This window comes from Podarcis liolepis, assembly GCF_965112155.1.
Source record: "Podarcis liolepis genome assembly, chromosome: 4".
Taxonomy (NCBI): domain Eukaryota; kingdom Metazoa; phylum Chordata; class Lepidosauria; order Squamata; family Lacertidae; genus Podarcis; species Podarcis liolepis.
Genome location: NC_139558.1, coordinates 94,055,395 through 94,076,534, shown reverse-complemented (window position 1 = coordinate 94,076,534; position 21,140 = coordinate 94,055,395). Strand labels below are relative to the sequence as shown.

Sequence of the window (21,140 nt, the reverse complement as noted above, 5' to 3'; positions counted from 1 at the left end):
CTTAAGAGAAGCATTGGACTTAAGAGAAGCTCCCAAACTGTACCAGTAGAGTTAGCCTTCTAAGTCTCCCATCAACTGACATCAAAAAGGACACAGTCCTGTGGGGTGTAGTAGTTAAAAGAGTGTTGGGCTTGGACTGGCAAGTCCTGGGTTCAAATCCCCACTCAGCCATGAACCCTAGGCAGAGCACTCACTCTCACAGGTTTGTTTTGAAAATCAAATGTGGGGGGGAGAGAAAGGTGGGGGTGTGAATAGATAAAATGGGGTGTTATTTGCAGTACTAACAGCGTTTTCAATCTCAGAGTTGGGAATGAAGTAATGAAAATAAGCAGAAAAAGACAATATGGGGGGGGGGGGAATCATATAAACAACAATTCTGTGGGAGGAGAGCAAGCAAAACTACACGTTTTGTTTTGGCCTGGCCTGAAAGGTGTCTTTGAACCGTGATAAAGCCACTTATAGAGGATAGGGGAGGAGTTGTGTGAGTGTGTGTTTATGACTCTGACAACATTTGCAAGAACAATTATCTGACCGAAACAAAGCAAAACTAATCGGCTTCGGAGGGCCCCCTGAATTTTGGCACAGGTGCAAAAAAACCGCAACCCACCTGCGCATAGCTGTCAACTTTCAGATTTGAAAATAAGGGATCAGCAGCCTCAAAAATAAGGGATCAGCAGCCTCACTTGTCCCGGGGACAGTCTACAGGATATCTAACAATCTGGAATAGCAGCGGGAAGTGGCACTGGAATAAGGGAATTTCCCACAAAAAAAGGGAAGGTTGACAGCTATGCACCTGCAGAGCTTGTACTAAGGACTGGTGGAGAAAGGTGAGCCACCTGTGATCATTTTGACTTTTCCCTGTAGGGGTTGAGGCGAGGAAATCGACTTCCTGTCCCTTGACTAGAGAAAGCTATGATTTTGCTTTGCCTGAGGCTTAGCTGGTGCCAACTGATTCCCTTTCTCGCTCCCCACATCTTCACACACACACACACACCCCACAGTTTCCCTGAGCCTAGGCAGCAGGCCGAGGGAGCATCGCAGGAAGTGTACACTGTCTCCATGGCAACGCTCCTGCAGCAGCAACCGCAAAGGAGCCAGAAAGAGGAGGAAGAAGGAGGCTGAGATAACTGAGGGCTGGGGGGTCTCTGCCCTGAACAAAGCACCATGCCTGATGAGGGTACCCCAGTGGGTGAGACCTGCCTTGTCTTCCTATATTTTGGGGTGTGGGTATGGGTGGGCAACAACCCCAAAATATCTCCTCCTCCTCCTGTTTTCCTACTCTGTAGAGGGCTACCCCCTTTTTGTTTCCGAAAAAAATTCCACCTCCTCCTGTCAAGCTCATCCGAGCATATTCAGAGTGTGTTTCCCCCTCTGTGGATCGATTGGTTCGCTATGTCTCTCCCCCCCCCCTTCAAAACAAACAAACCCTGCTATTAATTACTGCTTTGTTGGCTCCGTTACGGTAGGTTGTAGACAATGTTTGTCCTACTCAGAGGAGGCCCATTGAAGTTAGCCGTGTCCATTAATTTCAGTGCTGAGAAGGACAAACTCTGGATCCACTCCTTGCTTTTCTTATTCTCTTTGTTAAGTGACCCTAGAACCCCTCAATGCTGAAGGGCAGTGGAGAAATTCATGAACAAAATAAAAAATAAGTATGTGAGTCAATAATAATGATTTTTTTTTTTTAATGGGCCATTGGACAAAGTGTGCCAATGGATCTCCAGAACCTGCACTTTCCAGCAGGAAACTATGTGTGCATTGAGCATGTACAGAATGTATCCCAGTGGGGCATACACTTTCCTTTAAATTCTCTAGCATTGGAAAGAAGAAAAAAATCCAGGAAACAAAAAACAACAACACTGTTCTCTTCACTGCAATTCCACACCACTGATATGGACTCTCCGCTGGTGGAGTCTCCCTCCTTGTAGGTTTTTAAGCAGAGATTGGATGGTCGTCTGCCATAGATGCTTTAGTTGAGATTCCTGTGTTGCACGGGGTTGGGATAGATAACCCTCGGGGTCCCTTCCAACTTTACAATGCTATGATTTTATATCCTTAGTTGTAGGTCCAACTACTGCTACTACTATAGGTAAAGGGACCCCTGGGAAATCCTTCAGAAGAGGTTGCCAAGGAGACGTTTGGAGCCATGCACTGAAAGTAGGACATTAAATCTCAGGCCCAGACTAAAAGGGTAAAGGGACCCCTGACCATTAATTCCAGTCATGGCTGACTCTGGGGTTGCAATGCTCATCTCGCTTTACTGGCCGAGGGAGCCAGCATACAGTTTCTGGTTCATGTGGCCAACATGACTAAGCCTCTTCTGGAGAACTAGAGCAGCAAACACCGTTTGCCTTCCCACCTGAGCGGTACCTATTTATCTACTTGCTCTTTGACGTGCTTTTGAATTGCTAGGTTGGCAGGAGCAGGGACCGAGCAATGGGAGCTCACCCCGTCGCAGGGATTCGAACTGCCGACCTTCTGATCGGCAAGCCCTAGGCTCTGTGGTTTAACCCACAGCACCACCCACGTCCCTTACTACTACTGGTACTTAATATCAATATCAGTCACCACCACCCACTTCCATGAATTCTGGTGAAGGATTGAGTCAAAGAAAAGTTGGGCATTGATCATGGCTTGACAATGGCCGCCGCTGAATTTTGCCCCATTCTACTGTCTCTCTCCCCGCCCCCCAACTGTGCTACTAAGCAGTGGCGTAGCGTGGGTTGTCAGCACCTGGGGCAAGGCAAGTAATTTGCGCCCCCTAACCCGTGGATTTGCGCCCCCTAACCCTAACCCCCAGGTGTTGCGCCCAGTGCGGCCGGCCCCCCCTGCACCCCCCACGCTACGCCACTGCTACTAAGTGAATAAGGGGTCTGTTGCTCTTCTCCAGAAGCTCCGAATAAGAAGCCCAGGTTCAAGAGCATTCATGATGCAGTCAGAGCTGGGAACGTAGAACAACTTCAGGAGATGGTGAAATGTGGAACGAGCATTAATGAAGTGGATCCGGTCTACAATTTTACACCCTTGCATTGGGCGGCCCATTCTGGGAGCCTGGAGGTAAGAGATTGTCCCAGGTTACTGTGAAGGGAAGAAGGGATATCATTATGCAGTCTCTATTGACCCTACTAAATGTCTGAGAAAACAACAAAGAGACCTATGGCTTTGCCAGGGTAAAGACTGAGGCTGCATACACATTATGCCTTTAAGGTAAAAGGTCAAGGACCCCTGGACGATTAAGTCCAGTCAAAGGCGACTATGGGGTTGTGGCGCTTATCTCGTTTTCAGGCCGAGGGAGCCGGCGTTTGTCCACAGTCAGCTTTCTGGGTCATGTGGCCAGCATGACTAAACCGCTTCTGGCGCAACAGGACACTGTGATGGAAACCAGAGCGCATAGAAAAGCCATTTACCGCAGCGGTAACTATTTATCTTCTTGCACTGGTGTGCTTTTGAACTGCTAGGTTGGCAGGAGCTGGGACAGAGCAATGGGCGCTCACTTCATCATGGGGATTCGAATGGCCGACCTTCTGATCGGCAAGCCCAAGAGGCTCAGTGGTTTAGACCACAGCACCACCCGCTTCCCTTTAAGGCACATTCAGAGCACATTATTTCCTCAAGGAATTCTGGGCACTGTAGTTTAGCCCTTTGCAGAGTTACAATGCCCAGCATCCCTTACAAGGGTTGCAAATCTGTTGTCCTTGCAGTGCTTTCAGTGGCTGCTCTGGAATGGAGCTGATAAGACGGCGGTGACAGGCCGAGGCTGGACAGCGGCTCACCTTGCTGCCATCAAAGGTCAGGATGCCTGTATGCAGGTAAGCATCTTCGTTCACTCATGATTTAGGCTGGATTCAGACAAGGGGGTTTATAAACCCCTTCTCGTTTCATATTTGCCACTGTTGTAAGCTCTGGGGTTTTGGTCTCAGGTGGGTGGATAGAGAGAAACGCATCTCCCTTTCTCAAAATATAAGGCTGTGATGATGGATAGCAGAAGATTCGGGGCAGATTAAAGAGAGGATGGCTTCACACAATTCACACATGGACGTGGTGGTGGCCACTAGGATTTGATGGCTTTGTAAGTGGATTCGATTGGGAGTGGGGAATCTCAGGCCCAAATGTGTCCCCCCTCGAAGCCTGTCTATCTGGCCCTTGGTACTCTCCCTAGCCTATGGTTACCAGACGTGCCCGTTTCCTGAGGACAGTCCCCGGATTTACAAATCTGTCCCTGGACAAAATCTGTCCTCAGATTTCATTTAATATCCCTGGATTTATATTTTAAGTGTTGCAGATTTATTAGTAGGGAATGAATGGTGCATGATTGGTTCAGCAGCACAAGACATGTCATATGGGGACTTCTGGCGAGGCAAAATGGTGGGCGCCACGGCAGCGAGCAGCTCCTGAAGCCAGCCAGAGCCAACTGCGCTACATGGCTGGCTCCAGGCTGCTGAGACTGCTGCTGCCACCGCCACTGCCAAGGGGGAACCGGGGACGCCTGGTGCGTCAACTGGGGGAACCGCTGCCCCCCCATATGACCCAAATCAAGCCAGGAGCGGGAGCACCCAGCCACCCACCCAGCTGTGCTCCGGAGCTGACACAGGGGGAAGGAGGAGAGGAGGAGAAGGAAGAGAGAGAAAGAGGAAGGAGGAAAATGAGGGGAGCCCCGACCTTGCCGTGCCACTGAGGACAAGAGGTAGGAGAGCACCGGGAGGGCAAGGACACGTGGCTGAGCCCAGGCCCGACCTGAGCCTACTCCACAGCGGCTAGCGCTCCAAGAGAGCAGGTCAGGGCCCAGAGGAAGGCTGTGCGACAGAACAGAATTTGGAAAATTAATTATCAAAAAAAGAAAAGAAAAAATATATATACAGCTACCTATCTTGCTATCTTACGTTGTAAAATGGACAAAGTATAAGAAAATAAGAAGCACTATGCTGGATCAGGCAGGGACGCGGGTGGTGCTGTGGGTTAAACTACAGAGCCTAGGACTCTAGGCTCTAGGTCAGCAGTTCGAATCCCCGTAACGGGGTGGGTTCCCGTTGCTCAGTCCCTGCTCCTGCCAACCTAGCAGTTCGAAAGCATGTCAAAGTGCAAGTAGATAAATAGGTACCACTCTGGCGGGAAGGTAAATGGCGTTTCCATGCGCTGCTCTGGTTCTCTAGAAGCGGCTTAGTCATGCTGGCCACATGACCTGGAAGCTGGACGCCGGCTCCCTTGGCCAATAAAGTGAGGTGAGCGCTGCAACCCCAGAGTCAGCCACGACTGGACCTAATGGTCAGGGGTCCCTTTACCTTTACTTTGTGCTGGATCAGGCCAGTGGCCCATCTAGTCCAGCAACTCGTTCTCAGAGTGGCCAATAGGATGCTTATGGGAAGCCCACAAGAGGGGTATTCTTTGGTTACTACTGTATAACATTAAAGTGTCTCTACTAAATGCTATAATGTAGGTTAAGGAATTTGTGTTTCAGGATCAAATTTGAGACTAGGAACTTTGCTTTGTGTATTCACAGTCCCTTCTTCTTCATGGAGTAGATCTTGGAACTCAAGATGACCGAGGCTGCACTCCCGCCCATCTGGCAGCGACCCACGGGCAGTCATACACTTTGCAAACGATTCTGCGGAGCGGAGTAGTAAGAAAAACGCTCGTCTTGCCCTTCCCCCGCTCCTCTCCTGAGGATTGGCATGCTTCTATTTCCATTGACTCATTTATGCCTTTCTAGCATGCCCTTCCTCTAAATGGATCTCAAAGCACCCGAAAAGGTCAATCCTCTTCCCCCAAGTTATCTTCAAAACAACTCTGTGAGGTAGATTAGGCTGAGAGATCATGTCTGGCCAAAGGCCACTCGTTGGTCTTCATGGCAGAGGGCCAAAGTCAATATGATGCTAAACATGCCACGTCAAATGCCATGGTTGTTTTAAACATTTTAATAGCCACCAAACAGGAGACCTGATTGTCACTCAAGGAGAGGAAAGAGTTAAGTGTTCTGCCTGCTACTGTGGCCCCAATGAAAATAATCTCGTCTTGGGGCTAAAAGGTGCTACTGGAAATTTTTGCTGGGACCTTGGAAGGTGGAGGTGAAGAGGAGGAAAGGGTTAAGCCTGCTTTACCTAACTTGCAGTCCTGGTGAAAATCCTGCCCCTCCTTTGTGATTAATAATAACATACCCTCCAACATCTAAACGGCCAAATTCAGGACACTGTCTTCCAAGAAGCCATCTTCCCATTTTTTTCTTGCAAGAGAACGGTGGCCATTTTGGATGCCGTGATCTCACACGATTTCCCGCTGTGGTTTCCCCTTGGAAAAAAGTGCTTTTTCAAGCACAGCGTCCAAAAATGTGCATTTTGGGGTGCCACTTAAGATTGCTGCCTTGTAGAAAGCGCTTTTTTGGGTGGGTGGGTGGGGCATCGCAGCATGAAATTGGGACGTCTTGCTTTGGGACGTCCTGAAGGCATTTGGTTGGCCAATATGGGAAGAGGGCTAGTGGCCTGCATAGTAATTTTAGGCACATCTAGCAAGCCTTTTTTTAGGGAGCTTTTTGTCCGATCTAGCAGGACTCTTTTATGGTCTCATGCTCTGACCTCATGGGGGAATGGGCTGTAACAAGCTCCACTCTGCTACAATATTATGGGAAACTCAATGGTTTGGGGTCTGCAGTGGCCTGACCCCCATTTTGGGGGCAGGCCTTCCTCCGGAGGCTTAGATGTCAGGCTGAAATTTCCCATTTCTGGGAATGGTGGCATCTTCCATGCCCAGTTCTTTGAGGTCTACCCACATCCACTTCCCCAACTTAAAATCTGGAGATTTAACAAATCTGCTTTTCCTCTTTGAAACCAGGACGTCAACGTTTCTGACAGGCATGATTGGAAGCCAATTCACAAGGCTGCTTTTCACGGCCGGCTGGGCTGCGTCCAGCTTCTTCTTAGATGGGGAGCTACTTTAGATGATGTGGACAACAATGGAAATCTTCCAGGTACAGAAAGGGGGGGGGGGAATGATCATTGTAATGGACTGGGGAATAATGATAAGAGGGGAATCTTTTTGTTACAGAGAGACAGATAGCGAGAATAACCTGGGTCAGTGATGGTGGAAAGTGCAATGTTTCTATGTGTACTTTTTGCAAAATTTGGGTCATATCCAACGCTGCCCCTCCACTTGTGCAGCAGAATTCCATTTGGGTAATAATATTTCTCCTTCTCTTCTCAACAACCCACAACAATTCATTTTCTTGTTGTTTGCATCCATTGGTCTCAAGAGACAATGGAGTGCCTGTTATGTACTGAAGTTCTCACCCTGGGCCAGCAGGGGGATACTGTAGATAGTTATGCAGATAAGGGATCGAAAGTGCCGTTCAGTGATTGGATAGTTTTAGAAAATTGTTACAGTTATGTTGTACTGGAGCTCTATATAAGCAGGCTGACTGAACCCTTCAGTTCAGTTCTGTTCTGGCCTGTGAATAAACAAGAGCTGTTTGAAGAATCTCTGTGTCGTCTGCTATGTTCACCCACAACTTAACAGTGCCCTTCTGGGGGTGAAGTCAAACTGCTGCATTAGCAGTACTGAAGTGATCTCCCCGGGGCAACAAGCCTGGCCAGTGTGTAGGGAGGTCCTGAGCTGCCCAGACGACAAGACTCCCATTTCGGCCTTGTTGATGTGGTCCAAAGGAAAGCAGATCCAGACATTTGGCATCAGCTGGGATGCAGGAGTTGCTGGAAGGAGGCACTAACCAACCGTCTTAGGGACTTGGCTCCAGATTTGTGTAGGGTTTGATCCTTAGACTTTTCTTTTGCTGAAGATACCCCACAAGGCAGCAGAGGTTTAGGATCAGAGTTTTCCCTCTCTTATATAGGCTCCCTTCCCAGGTTGATGAGCCTCACCTGCCCCTCATTTCTGCTTGTGCAGAAACTGGCTTCATAACCGTTGAATCTACTATTGGTCTTGTAAACTCCAGAGTCTATCTTTGCATGCATGGGAAGCCCCTAACTCCCCGAGTGTTTGAGACCCATCGGCTACCCTCACCTGGTTTAGCCGGCCAGTCAGAGCCGTTTCCTGGGGTGTGGTTATTGTCGCATGCTGATAGCATCTAGGAGCCACAGGTGAGAGCTGAGTGCAGGGGACCAAAGGTGGACAAACTACCCCAGAAGGAGCATGACGTGTCCCCCACCACATCCTTCCCCTAACATCCCATACACCCCATTCAATTTATAGGTGGATGTTATTGCTGCCACTGGGAAAAATCCCATAAATTGTATCCAGGTGCTGGAGAAGATGTTTTCTGTTTGAATATTGTTAGTTTGCTGGTCTGTGGGACAAACTACACATAAGGTTAAATGCATTTTTGCATCTAATCTGCAGAACTCTGCACCAATGTGTTCCTCACTCTACTTTCCACCGAGTAACAGTGCTAATTGTAGTTTTAACTGTCACAGAGGTGTTTTTTGTGTGTGTGTGTGTTGAAAGAGAATGTTTAACGCTGCTATTTAGTTGACTGCATTTTTTAAAAAATATGCAGATTTTTAACTTGTAAAGCACCTTGAGAAGCCTCGCTGCCTAGAAAAGCAGTACAAAAGAAGCCTTTTTATGTAAACTATATTAACAGTCAAAACAATCTTCCTAATAGTTCACCTGGCGGCAATGGAGGGTCACTTGCATTGCTTCAGGTTCCTGGTGAGCAAGATGCCCACACTCCTCCATGCCTTGAAAGCCAGAAACGACCACGGGGACACCCCAGGAGACCTGGCAGAGAGGTTCTACAAGGACAGTGTGGTCAACTACATTGACGATCTGGAGAAACAGAAAGGCGAATTGCAAAAGGAGGACTGTGAGTACCTGGTTGCGAGGGATGGGCCATAGCTCAGCGGTGGAGCATTTGCCCTGCATGCACAAGGTTGCAGGTTCAATCCCTGACAGCCAACACACACACACACACACACACACTTTATATAATCATTATATGTAAGGTCATAATAGCAACAGTAAAAACCTGTCACTGAAATTACTAATCACAGAAGGCCTCCCTAGAAGGAAGGTCTTAACACCATGATGGAAGATCATCAAGGAAGGGGCAAGGGCCAGAATTTCAGAATCTGGTAATGAACACTGAAAAGTCTCTCTTTCTGGTCCCAGTCAACCATGAGGTTTTTTGAATTACAGTGGTACCTCGGGTTAAGAACTTAATTTGTTCTGGAGGTCTGTTCTTAACCTGAAACTGTTCTTAACCTGAGGGACCACTTTAGCTAATGGGGCCTCCCGCGCTGCTGCCACGTGATTTCTGTTCTTATCCTGAAGCAAAGTTCTTAACCCAAGGTACTATTTCTGGGATAGAGGAGTCTGTAACCTGAAGCATATGTAACCTGAGGTACCACTGTATTATTTTTAGGCCTATTTTATTGATACAGTTGTACTTTGGATCCCAAACGCCTTGCAACTCGAACGTTTTGACTCCCAAATGTCACAAACCCAGAAGTCGGTGTTCTGGTTTGCAAACGTTCTTTGGAACCCAAACGTCTGGCACGGCTTCCGCGGCTTCCGATTGTGTGCAGGAAGCTTCTGCAGCCAATCAGAAGCCATGCCTTGGTTGTTGAACTTTTTTGGAAGTCGAACGGACTTCCAGAAGGGATTCCGTTCAGCAACCAAGGTACAACTGTACTTATCAATACAATACCGAATACAAAGTATTTTTTTTAATAATACACTAAAATAAAACAAATACCTTAAGCTGTTTGGCCATTTTTCTGTTTCAGTCGGCTCAGGGCACCTTAAATTCTCTCCTGATAGGGAGGGAAGAGGAGGCTCGTTTGACATGGCTTCTAGGTTTTCCAGGAGTAGAATATAGCAATTGTGACTAGCAGCCATTGATTCAGATGCTATTCTAAGCCATATTCACCTTGGAGGCATGACTAAATCACACCCTCCCAGTGAAAATTGATCAACTTGCTTAAGTTGCACAGATCAGAGAATCCAGCCTTTCATGGACTGCCCGGGCTCCATCACTCTCGGTTGAAATGTTTGGCTTTCTAGAACTCCTTTTCCCAACCTAGTGGAGCTCTTAAACTGCTATTCGGAGGGCTACTACAGCTCCTTCTGTTGTCTCTCTGCATAGATTTAGCATTTCCAGGCCACGATGCTGCTTTCAGAGGGGACGTGGACACGTTAAGAACCTTGCTGGAAAACCGTATCATCACTGTTAATGAGAGGGACGATCAGGGATCCACACTCTTGCACAAAGGTTAGTGGATTTCATATTGCTGTTCTCTTCCTACCGAAATCATTCACTCCTGTTTTCATAGCGGCTGCATTTCTGCCCTTCTTGCATTTAATTTCCCTCTGTTCCCACTCGCTCGCATCCTTCCATGTGTATTAAATTCTTGCCAGTATAGGAGAATGCTTCAGGCATCTGGTGACAGGGGCTTGTGGTCTACAAAAAGCTTAAAGGTAAAGGGGACCCCTGACCATTAGGTCCAGTCATGGTTGACTCTGGGGTTGTGGTGCTCATCTCGCTTTATTGGCCGAGGGAGCTGGCGTACAGCTTCCGGGTCATGTGGCCAGCATGACTAAGCCGCTTCTGGAGAACCAGAGCAGCACACGGAAATGCCGTTTACCTTCCCGCCGGAGCAGTACCTATTTATCTACTTGCACTTTGATGTGCTTTCGAACTGCTAGGTTGGCAGGAGCAGGGACTGAGCAACGGGAGCTCACCCCGTTGTGGGGATTTGAACCGCCGACCTTCTGATCGGCAAGCCCTAGGCTCTGTGGTTTAGCCCACAGCGCCACCCGCGTCCCTAAAAAGCTTACGATGTAGTAAATTCAAAGTGCCACAACATTCTTTGTCACTTTGCTGCCACGCAGACGAACACGGCTGCACCCAATGGAAATGGCCGCCTTTAACGTTTTATTTCCTTGTCTTTCACCCTGTAGCTGCTGGACAAGGCCATTTGCATGTCCTGGAGTGGCTGATCAACAGGGAAGCAGACTGCAACATTCCCAACGACGCCGGAGAGACACCCAAAGACGTTGCCAAGAGGTGTCCGTTTATAACACTTGGCTGGGGATTCTCTTGGGATTTGTCCTGGCTAATCTGGACTAAATCTCACTGGGCTTCAGTTTGGGCCAAATCGCCAGGGTTGATTTAACTCTGCCACATTGAAGATCCAGTTTGCAAAGATCTGCTGGGAGACATGTTGTGGGGGAGCGTGTACACCTTTGGTCCTCACCCTCCACTCAGCTCTCACTTGTGGCTCCTAGAAGCTGTCAGCACGCGACATGCCTGGCATCTTGAGCTAAGGCTGGGAAAGTTATGTGAGTCACTGCCAGCCAGTGTAGGCTGTGCTGTGCAGCCAGAAGAACAAAGGGTCTAAACCCTTTAAAGGTAAAGGTAAAGGGACCCCTGACCATTAGGTACAGTCGTGACCGACTCTGGGGTTGCGGTGCTCATCTCGCTTTATTGGCTGAGGGAGCCAGTGTACAGCTTCTGGATCATGTGGCCAGCATAACTAAGCTGCTTCTGGTGAACCAGAGCAGCGCACGGAAACACTGTTTACCTTCCCGCAGGAGTGGTACCTATTTATCTACTTGCACTTTGACGTGCTTTCAAACTGCTAGGTTGGCAGGAGCTGGGACCGAGCAATGGGAGCTCACCCCGTTGTAGGGATTCGAACCGCCAACCTTCGGATCGGCAAGCCCTAGGTTCTGTGGTTTAACCCTTTATGATCCTCCAATTCTTCAATCAATTAACTGTGCTATGCTGGTGGGAGGATGTTCTCCAAGTGGTGAACTCTTCTTTGTTGGAGGTTTTTGAACAGAGTTTGGGTGGCCACCTGTGATTCCTGCATTGCAGGGAGCTGGACCACATGACCCCTGGGGTCATCACTGCAATTCTGTGATTCTAAGTGGGAGCTGCCGCTAAACTGGAACAGCACAAATTGCCATCGGTGGCGGAAACCCCGGTTGCCGTCTCACGTTCCCCAATGACCTCCTAACGGGAATCTGAACTGCGTAGGTTTGCCCAGCTGGCCACTGTGGAGTACCTAAGGCAAAAGATGGGGAACGACTCTGATGAGGAGATTGACGTCGACGACCCACGGTTCTTTGAAAGTCATGGCGTGGAAGGGAGCACCGACAGCAAGAGCGACGTGTATAGCAAGAAACAGGACCGAGCAGATAGTCGTGGTGAGTTGTGGGCCCTCCTCTCTCTGTTTAGGGGGAAGAAAGGGCTAAGGACAGAAGGGTAGGAAGTCCAGCAGGTGGACACCTGTCCGGCATCAGCTGGCAGGTGGGCAGCCATGTTTGATGGGCCTGTAGCCAGGATTGTGGGCCTTCTCCTCTCCAGCCTCTGCTTCTGCCTCCGCTTCTGGGCTGCTCTCTGCCACAGCTTCTTCCTGCTCACTAAACACTGTTGCCCCTTTAGCTTCCGACACCTTCTCCTCCCAGTCTGCTCCCTCTGATCACTCATTGTCATCCCACCTCCCCTGGCTCTGAGCCTTCTTCCCCTGGGGGTTTCCCAGCTGCTGCCTGCTACCACTCCTCTGCATCTAGCCAGTTCATGACAGCTGCACGCAGATGGAAGTTCTGGAGCCCCCCGCCCAAACGTTGTAGGAAGAGCCTTGCTGGATCCAAATAGCCACTACAGCCAACGGCCACTGATAGACCCCTTCTCCCTGCATTGCCTAATAACCCTTCTCTTTCAGAGGTGGTTTTCCTAGTGGATAGGCGTCGGGGACGATGCCTCCTGGTTTGGGCCAGATACCTAGAGAGAACTCGCTAGAACTTGGGGCCACCCAATGAAGCTCAGTGTCAGAAGGTTCAGGGCAGACAAAATAATTTCTTCACACAGCACATTGTTAAGCCATGGGATTTGCTCCCACCAGAAGCAGTGATGGCTGGCAACTTGGATGGCTTTAAAAAGAGGATGAAGGCTATCAATGGATGCTAGCTAGACACAGTGGCTAAGTCCTCCCTCTGCTGTTTTTTAAAAAATTCATTTTTATTGGTTTTTTACATATCATTTCCAACAATCATTTAACATATCTTATACAGTATTTTAGACTTCCGTCAACAACCTCTGATGATTTTCCGTTCTTTATCACTTATTCTGCATTTCTTAATTTCCCTATCCCTCCCCCCACATTCAGATTCATTTGTTTGTATCTGTTTGTTATTTGGATCATCACAAAGCAATATTATAATGAAGAATACTACACATCCAAATAATAACAGTGATGCAACTTAGTAAAAATTAATGACCCTAATAAAACTATATACAAGATAAACAAATGTACAAATCTGAATTTTCCTGGTAAATCCTAATATAATCTCAAATTACTCCAAGTTATGTGTGAACCTTGGGGTAATAGGGGTGCACCTCTCGGCTCCATCTGATTGGTAGCTCCCCCTCGGGCAGAAACCCACACACGTGTGCTCACAATTTCCTGCTAGTGCAAATGCAGAAAATATTCAAATGTTCTACTGTTATAACTGCTATGATTACTGCTGCATAATATTTTTTGTTGCCAAGAGAGTGTGCTTAATTTCCCTATTACTCTTAATTACCATTAACTAGCAATTCTCTTCGTAGTCTTTCTTGCAATATTTCCAATAGTCCTCCTTACAGAACTTCTTGCAGTCCTACTAGCGTAATCTGTTCATTACAATTGCTTTTCAAATAGTTCATATATTTGCTCCAGTCTTCTAAGAATCTCTGGTCCCGCAGGTTTCAAATCCTTCCTGTTAATTTATCTAATTCTGCATAGTCCATTAAATTCATTCACCGTTCTTCTTTTGTCAGTAATTCTTCTTGCTTCCGTTTTTGTGCCAATAATATTCTTGCTGCCGCCATTGCATATAAAAACAACTTGCAATCCTGTCTATTAATATCATCTCCTACAATGCCAAGTAAAAATGCTTCTGGTTTCTTAACAAATGTGTATTTCAACATCTTTTTAGTTCTCCCTCTGATGTTGGAGGCAGAAGGCAATTCTGGGCTGCATCAATAGGAGTATAGCATCTAGATCAAGGGAAGTAATAGTGCCACTGTATTTTGCTCTGGTCAGACCTCACCTGGAGTACTGTGTCCAGTTCTGGGCACCACAATTCAAGAAGGACACTGACAAACTGGAACGTGTCCAGAGGAGGGCAACCAAAATGGTCAAAGGCCTGGAAACGATGCCTTATGAGGAACGGCTAAGGGAGCTGGGCATGTTTAGCCTGGAGAAGAGGAGGTTAAGGGGTGATATGATAGCCATGTTCAAATATATAAAAGGATGTCATATAGAGGGAGAAAGGTTGTTTTCTGCTGCTCCAGAGAAGCGGACACGGAGCAATGGATCCAAACTACAAGAAAGAAGATTCCACCTAAACATTAGGAAGAACTTCCTGACAGTAAGAGCTGTTTGACAGTGACAGTGGAATTTGCTGCCAAGGAATGTGGTGGAGGGAGTCTCCTACTTTGGAGGTCTTTAAGCAGAGGCTTGACAACCATATGTCAGGAGTGCTCTGATGGTGTTTCCTGCTTGGCAGGGGGTTGGACTCGATGGCCCTTGTGGTCTCTTCCAGCTCTATGATTCTATGATTCTAAGGCCTCCGAATATCAGCTGTGGAGAAGGGTGAAGGGAGAGTGCTGTTGCACCCAGGTGTTGCTTGAAGTTTCCCCTCAGACATGCTGTGAGAACAGAGTGCTAGGCAAGATGGGGTTTCGCCTGGTCCAGCAGGCTCCACTGATGTTCTGTGGTCTCTTGCAGAAAGAGCCTATCAGAAAATGGAAGAGCTGAAGAATCTCCTGGAAATCGCCACCAGCGACTACAAGCAGCTGGGAGGGATCACCCCTGAGGAGAGGCAGATCAAGATTAAAGAGAGGCAGCTTCTCAGGTAAGAGCTTTGCAGCACGGCCTCTGGTTTTCATGAAACTCTTGGGGTGCCGAGGGAAGGTGGTGCTGTATCAATTCCCCCTGCCCCATAAAATTTTATGCACTTCTTGATGGTTTTAAAAAAGAAGACACCCGAACACCATTTACAAAAATATAAGACAATGAAATCAAGGGGAGAAAATTGCAGCTGTACAGTGGTACCTCTGGTTAAGAACTTAATTCGTTCTGGAGGTTCGTTCTTAACCTGAAACTGTTCTTAACCTGAAGCACCACTTTAGCTAATGCAGCCTCCCACTGCTGCCGCGCCGCTGCTGGCCAATTCCTGTTCTCACCCTGAAGCAACGTTCTTAACCCAAGGTACTATTTCTGTGTTAGCGGAGTCTGTAACCTGAAGTGTCTGTAACCTGAAGCGTCCGTAACCCAAGGTACCCCTGTATTTTAAAACATGCAAAAGTCAAAATACTAAAGCTGGTTAAAATCAACTCGACTTTCTAAGAATCTGGGTTGTCTAAACAAGAATGTTTTTAGCAGGCACCAAAATAGTACAGCGAAGGCGCCTGCTTGATCTCAATAGGCAGGGAGTTCCAAAGTTAAGGTGCTGCTGCACAAAACGATGAAGGTCTTGCAAAAGCAGAGAGGGTATTAAGCGCTAAAGTTGGCACATGTATCAATGGCTCGTGTGGCTTCACCACCATCTATTTATATGCCACTTTCCCACAAAATGGTGCCCAAAGTGCCTCTCAACATTCATAAGGATATATAAAATATATAACTCAAAAACAAATGAGAAACAATAACCAGTATGTTGGCATCTCTGGGCATAAATGTGTGTGTTGGAGGAACGGGACTTTGGAGAGATGGCAGTGCCAAGAGGCTCCGTTTAGCAGATTGCAGGTATTTGTCTGCCCTGTCCCTTGTCGATAGAAATTTTAAGATCTTGCTTAAAACTTGGTTGCTTTGCTGCCCTCTGCCGGCTATTGTGCATGGGAGACCAGCCCCATACAACGCTTGCTTGCTAAGCTGCCAAGGCTTTGTTGGACGACCAAAAGTGGGTTTAATTTGGTTTGTGTGGCCAAAGGTCTTTGCCACATAGTTTGCTGTGTGTCTTCTGCAGTCAGGACTGTGGCTTATAGGTGTCATTTGGTGTTTTTTTTGATACCATGCCAGGGGTCACCAATTTTTTTAGTTCCCAGGGCATGTTTGGATTCACGAGTGTGTGCGTAGGTGCCACCTACTCTGGTCCTTTTTCACTGGCCTGCTTTGGATCAGAATCCTACCCCAAGCGTCAGAAAGAGTGCGTATGTATGCATGCATTGTGCACCAGTGGTGGCTGGTGCCCATTGGAACTGGCAAGGCAGAAGGCGGGGAACCCAAACTGCAGATGGAGTCAGTGCCAATGACAGGTTGAGCCAACCAATTCTGGTTTTGTCCCCATCCTTCTCTTCCTTGCTTTGTTCTACATGGATAGGCAGTGCTACCCTACGGACTGGTTGTAAGCCACACAGAGGCGGATGGGGGCAGACTGGTGGGGCAGCGCCCTGTTTGCCCTAATAGATCAACCTCCAACAATAGGCACAAACAAACACACTCCCATCCTCCAATGGAGCTGGGGAAAAGTAGGATCCAGTGGGATCAATCTGAGCCTTGAAAAGGCCATAGAGCTGAAAGAGGAAGTGGGAAAGAGCGCCACTCTTCTGACTTCCTCCTCCAGCTCTATGTACTTTTCAAGAAAGAGAAAAGACAACCACCTGCATCAACTCATGATCAAGCGGAAAATGAGAGAGAGAGAGAGGTGGAGCTAAGAGACTTCAGAGCACCAGGGAAGATTTCAAGGGCACCATTGTGCCCATGAGCACAACCTTGGCAGCCCCTGTGCTCCTCAGTGGGTGGAGTGGAAGCAGTATTCATTAGGGTTTCTTAAAATTACATTTATATACCACCTTTTTCTGGTGTACATGGTTTTTCTCTTCCTCCCCATTGCACCTTCACAAGCGTGTGACGTAGGTTAGGCTAAGAGATGGTGATTGGTTCAAGGTCACCCAGTCAAGGTCACCCTGGCTGAGCTGGGATTCAAACCCTGCTCTCCAGTCTTCTCAGCGCCGTCTTGGTTTTCTGCAGGTAAAAGTGGGAGACGGTGGAACTGACTCCCTCGGAAGTTGGTGGGTTTCTCCTTCCTTGGAGCTTTTAAGCCAGAGTTTGAGTAGCCACCTGCCATGGATTCTTTAGATGAGATTCCTGCATTGCTAGGGGTTGGATTATGATGACCCCTGGCGCCCCTTCCAACGCTACAATCCTATGATTCCAGGACCATTGGTGATCTGCAGGAGCAGCTGGAGTACGAGCGGCTACGACGGGAGAAGCTGGAGGCAGAGCTGGATCAGTGCCGGGAAGAGATCGGGAAACTCACAGAGCAGCAGCAGAAACCCCAGATCCCCACACCCGCTATCACAGCAGTGAGTCTCCTTGTGTTGCTCACATTTTTGTTGGAAAATGCAAAGCAAGGCCAACAGAAGCGGACGATGTGTCCCCAAACAGTAGACTTTTGACAGCTAACACCTGTCCTGGACCGAACGTCCGACGCGGTTTCTGCATGAGTGCAGGAAGCTCCTGCAGCCAATCGGAAGCCGCGCCTTGGTTATCCAATGTTTTTGGAAGTCGAACGGACTTCCGGAACGGATTACGTTTGAGAACCAAGGTACAACTCTACAGTGGTACCTCCATTTTTGAATACAATCCGTTCTGGAAGACCGGTCGACTTCTGAAATGTTTGAAAACCGAAAACTCAATATGGAAAACTCAAACAGCAGGCCGCCTAGGAAGTTAGACTTCCGAGGCATGTTCAAAAACCGAAGCATTTACTTCCAGGTTTTCAGCGTTCGAAAAGCAATGAGATGGAGATGTCCGAAAACCGAGGTACCACTGTATTTATCCTGAGTGAAAGAAGGGTGAGGAACCTGTGGGTCACATTAATATGTGGTTGGTCTTCACACCTAATAATAATAATAATAATAATAATAATAATAATAATAATAATTTAGAATTTATACCCCGCCCATCTGGCTGAGTTTCCCCAGCCACTCTGGGCGGCTCCTAATCAAGTGTTAAAAACAGTACAGCGTTAAATATTAAAAACTTCCCTAAACAGGGCTGCCTTCAGATGTCCTTTAAAGATAGGATAGCTGCTTATTTCCTTCACATCTGAAGGGAGGGTGTTCCACAGGGTGGGCGCCACTACCAAGAAGGCCCTCTGTCTGGTTCCCTGTAACCTCACTTCTCGCAATGAGAGAACCGCCAGAAGGCCCTCGGCGCTGGATCTCAGTGGATCTTATCAACCACAGCCAGGGATGGTAGGAGTTGTGACTCTCTGGGTGTAGCCGGACTACAGATTCCCCATCCCTGCCTAGGACTTTCACAGTAGCTGATGGCATACGGCAGTGGTGCTATCTTTCTGTGTGCAGGGAGCCTTTAATCTGTTCCACCATGCCCAGCCCCTTGCAGATTACTTCCCGATCCACAGCCTGAAGCTGCAAAGGTCAAGAAGTGCTTCCACACTTGACAACGCCAGATGTGACAAACCGGCACACCAAAGAAATATTAGAAAAGCAAGTGGCTATTGCTCCCCTGGAAGCTACATACATAAAGGAGGCTTCAATTGCACTATTGTTTACATCCCTAGTTCAATACCCAACCTTGGCCTGTTTCGCCCATGAAAATAAGCCATAGTTAATAAACCATAGAATGGCTTGAATTTTTTGCTGCTCCTCACTCGTGGTTCTGGAGCTTTTGGGTGGTGCCTGGTCCTTAACCATAGTTAAGGAGGAAGTCCAAGTTACCAGGTAACGCTAAGCTATAGTTAATGTTAACAAAGGCTTATATGCCAGCCTTGGTCAATGAACGACCTTTACCCATAAACTGAGCTGCTGGGCCAGGCTCACCCGTAGTGCAAAGCCATGCTTTAGTAAACCATGGTTTAGTATTATGTGCAAGGAAGGCAAACTGGTGTGCTTTCCTGAAGTTTAAGACCTTCCGTTCTCCCCTCTTCAGTCAGCATGGCAGTGGGTTAACACTTTCAATGTTGCTTCTGCAGGCGGATGGTGATCTGAGCAAAGCGCCCTCCGACTGTGATAAATCAACCTCCGACACCAGTAGAGCAGCCTCTGAAGTCGCAAAGGAGAAAAAGAAATTGAAGAAAAAGCCCTTCTGTAGCTCCAGCGGAGTGTTTGTGAGACTGTACTAACAGGAGAGAAAAGGGTCTTCCAGGCCTCTTGCTGGAAAGAGAGGGGAAAGAGTTTGGCTGGAAAATGCAGGTGCTGCCAGAATGAAAGCGCCCCGGTTAACAGTGCTCTGTCTAGGCTCTCAGCTACCCAGAGCAAATGCACTTCCTTCCCTGAACTGAAAATATCTTCTCCATCAATTCATCTGGTACAAATGTCAGTTTTCATATGAGCTTAGAGCAGGGATGAAGACCTCCCATGCCCCTCCACAAGTTTTGGACTCCAACTCCCCATCTGCCCTCCCCAAACAACGTCCCAGTCAGGGTGATGGGAGTTGTAGTCCAACAATATCTGGAGGGGCACAGGTCTCCCCAGCCACTACCCTAGAGGCACGTGGTAGCAGGCAGGTTGCCATTACAGGAGAAGACCCCACTGAGATGTATTGCTAATTAAGAGACATTAGCACTTCATTAAACTCTCTCTCTTTGTTGTTATTGTTTAGTCGTTTAGTCGTGCCGACTCTTCGTGACCCCATGGACCAGAGCACGCCAGGCACTCCTGTCTTCCACTGCCTCCCGCAGTTTGGTAAAACTCATGCTGGTAGCTTCGAGAACACTGTCCAACCATCTCGTCCTCTGTCGTCCCCTTCTCCTTGTGCCCTCCATCTTTCCCAACATCAGGGTCTTTTCCAGGGAGTCTTCTCTTCTCATGAGGTGGCCAAAGTATTGGAGCCTCAGCTTCACGATCTGTCCTTCCAGTGAGCACTCAGGGTTGATTTCCTTCAGAATGGATAGGTGTGATCTTCTTGCAGTCCATGGGACTCTCAAGAGTCTCCTCCAGAACCTTAATTCTAAAGCATCAATTCTTCTCTCTCTCTTTATATGTATGTATATAAAAAATCTAATATCCACCTTTTTTCTCAGCCAAGATTCCTAAAGTGGCTCTTAACCACAGAAAGCGGTTCAGTGTTATGCACAGTAATAACATGCACAATAAAGCCAGCTAAACAGACTGAGATCGTTAAGAAAAGTACCCATCACATCCTGCAACTGCTAGAATTCCAGAAAACTGTTATCAATGCTAGCCTATTGCTGAATAAAGCAGTCATCGCCAGTGGTAAATGTTTGAATTGCAGTTCAACATGATAGCCTGCAAAGACTCTATGCCCCCACAAGAGAGCCCCCAAAATGTAGGCAGCTCTTTTGAACCATTGTATCAGGGATGGGGAACCTGGATGTTGATGGACGCCAAGTGTGGTGTAGTGGTTAAGAGCGGTGGACTCGTAATCTGGTGAACCAGGTTCGCTTCCCCGCTCCTCCACATGCTGGGTGACCTTGGGCTAGTCACACTTCTTTGAAGTCTCTCAGCCCCTCTCAACTCACAGAGTGTTTGTTGTGGGGGAGGAAGGGAAAGGAGAATATTAGCTGCTTTGAGACTCCTTCGGGTCGTGATAAAGCGGGATATCAAATCCAAACTCTTCTTCTTCATTCTCGCAGAACATTGGCCATGCTGGCTGGTGCTGATGGGAGTTGGAGTCCAGCAACAGCCAATGAATGTGACAAGGGTGCTAAGCATCAGGCTCCCTTCCACACCTTCCACACACTCAAGCCCATGCTTGCACTGTCGGCACACACTTACACCATGCCTTACATTGGGATGGGGAACCTGTGTTCCTGGACTCCAGTTCCCATCAGCCCCAGACAGCATGGTCAACTCACTTCTGAGTGCGCATTGGTGTGGCCTAGGATGATAATTCAACCCCAGTATTAGGAAATAATAGGTTTCCTCCCCCAAAACACAAGAGCTGGAGTTAGAAGCTCCCATATGCCCCCCCAAAGCTGCTATTTGCATTCCACCAACCTTTGACTTACAGCTATGGATGCATCAGCCCACACCAGCAGAAAAGGACTTTGCAAAATAACTGCAAAATGCAAGCATTCAATGCTGGCAGAATTCTAGCCAAGAAGTGATCCCAGCTGTGGCCCTTTGAGAGCACCAGAAACCCAAACTCAATAAATTTGAGGTGTTTAACATCAAAGGCACAAGAAGGTTTCAAGCATTCCGTAGGTGGAACTGCAGC

At 47.9% G+C, this 21,140-nt stretch overlaps 1 protein-coding gene across 2 annotated transcripts; it reads left to right on the top strand.

The window, feature by feature from the left end:
• Positions 1 to 1,042: 1,042 nt before the first annotated feature.
• Positions 1,043 to 19,554, top strand: ANKRD42 (ankyrin repeat domain 42). 2 transcript variants are annotated; one of them, XM_083499721.1, is made up of 12 exons: positions 1,043 to 1,189; positions 2,891 to 3,057; positions 3,702 to 3,809; positions 5,498 to 5,617; positions 6,823 to 6,958; positions 8,606 to 8,806; positions 10,088 to 10,213; positions 10,903 to 11,008; positions 11,984 to 12,153; positions 14,721 to 14,847; positions 17,152 to 17,299; positions 18,934 to 19,554. In XM_083499721.1, exons 1-12 carry the CDS (start codon positions 1,165 to 1,167, stop codon positions 19,081 to 19,083), a joined length of 1,584 nt encoding a protein of 527 aa, XP_083355847.1. In that variant the 5' UTR covers positions 1,043 to 1,164; the 3' UTR covers positions 19,084 to 19,554. The 2 variants fall into 2 exon arrangements, with proteins under 2 accessions (XP_083355847.1, XP_083355848.1); XM_083499722.1 differs by having other exon boundaries at positions 1,072 to 1,177.
• The last annotated feature ends 1,586 nt before the right edge of the window (positions 19,555 to 21,140 follow it).

What these genes read in the sequence shown, in the direction of transcription:
- ANKRD42 (XM_083499721.1), top strand. Translation starts at nt 1,165, where the DNA reads ATGCCTGATGAGGGTACCCCAGTGG. An exon ending in CGAATTGCAAAAGGAGGACT is followed by an intron (nt 8,807 to 10,087) that starts GTGAGTACCTGG and finishes CTCTCTGCATAG; the next exon opens with ATTTAGCATTTCCAGGCCAC. An exon ending in GGACCGAGCAGATAGTCGTG is followed by an intron (nt 12,154 to 14,720) that starts GTGAGTTGTGGG and finishes GGTCTCTTGCAG; the next exon opens with AAAGAGCCTATCAGAAAATG.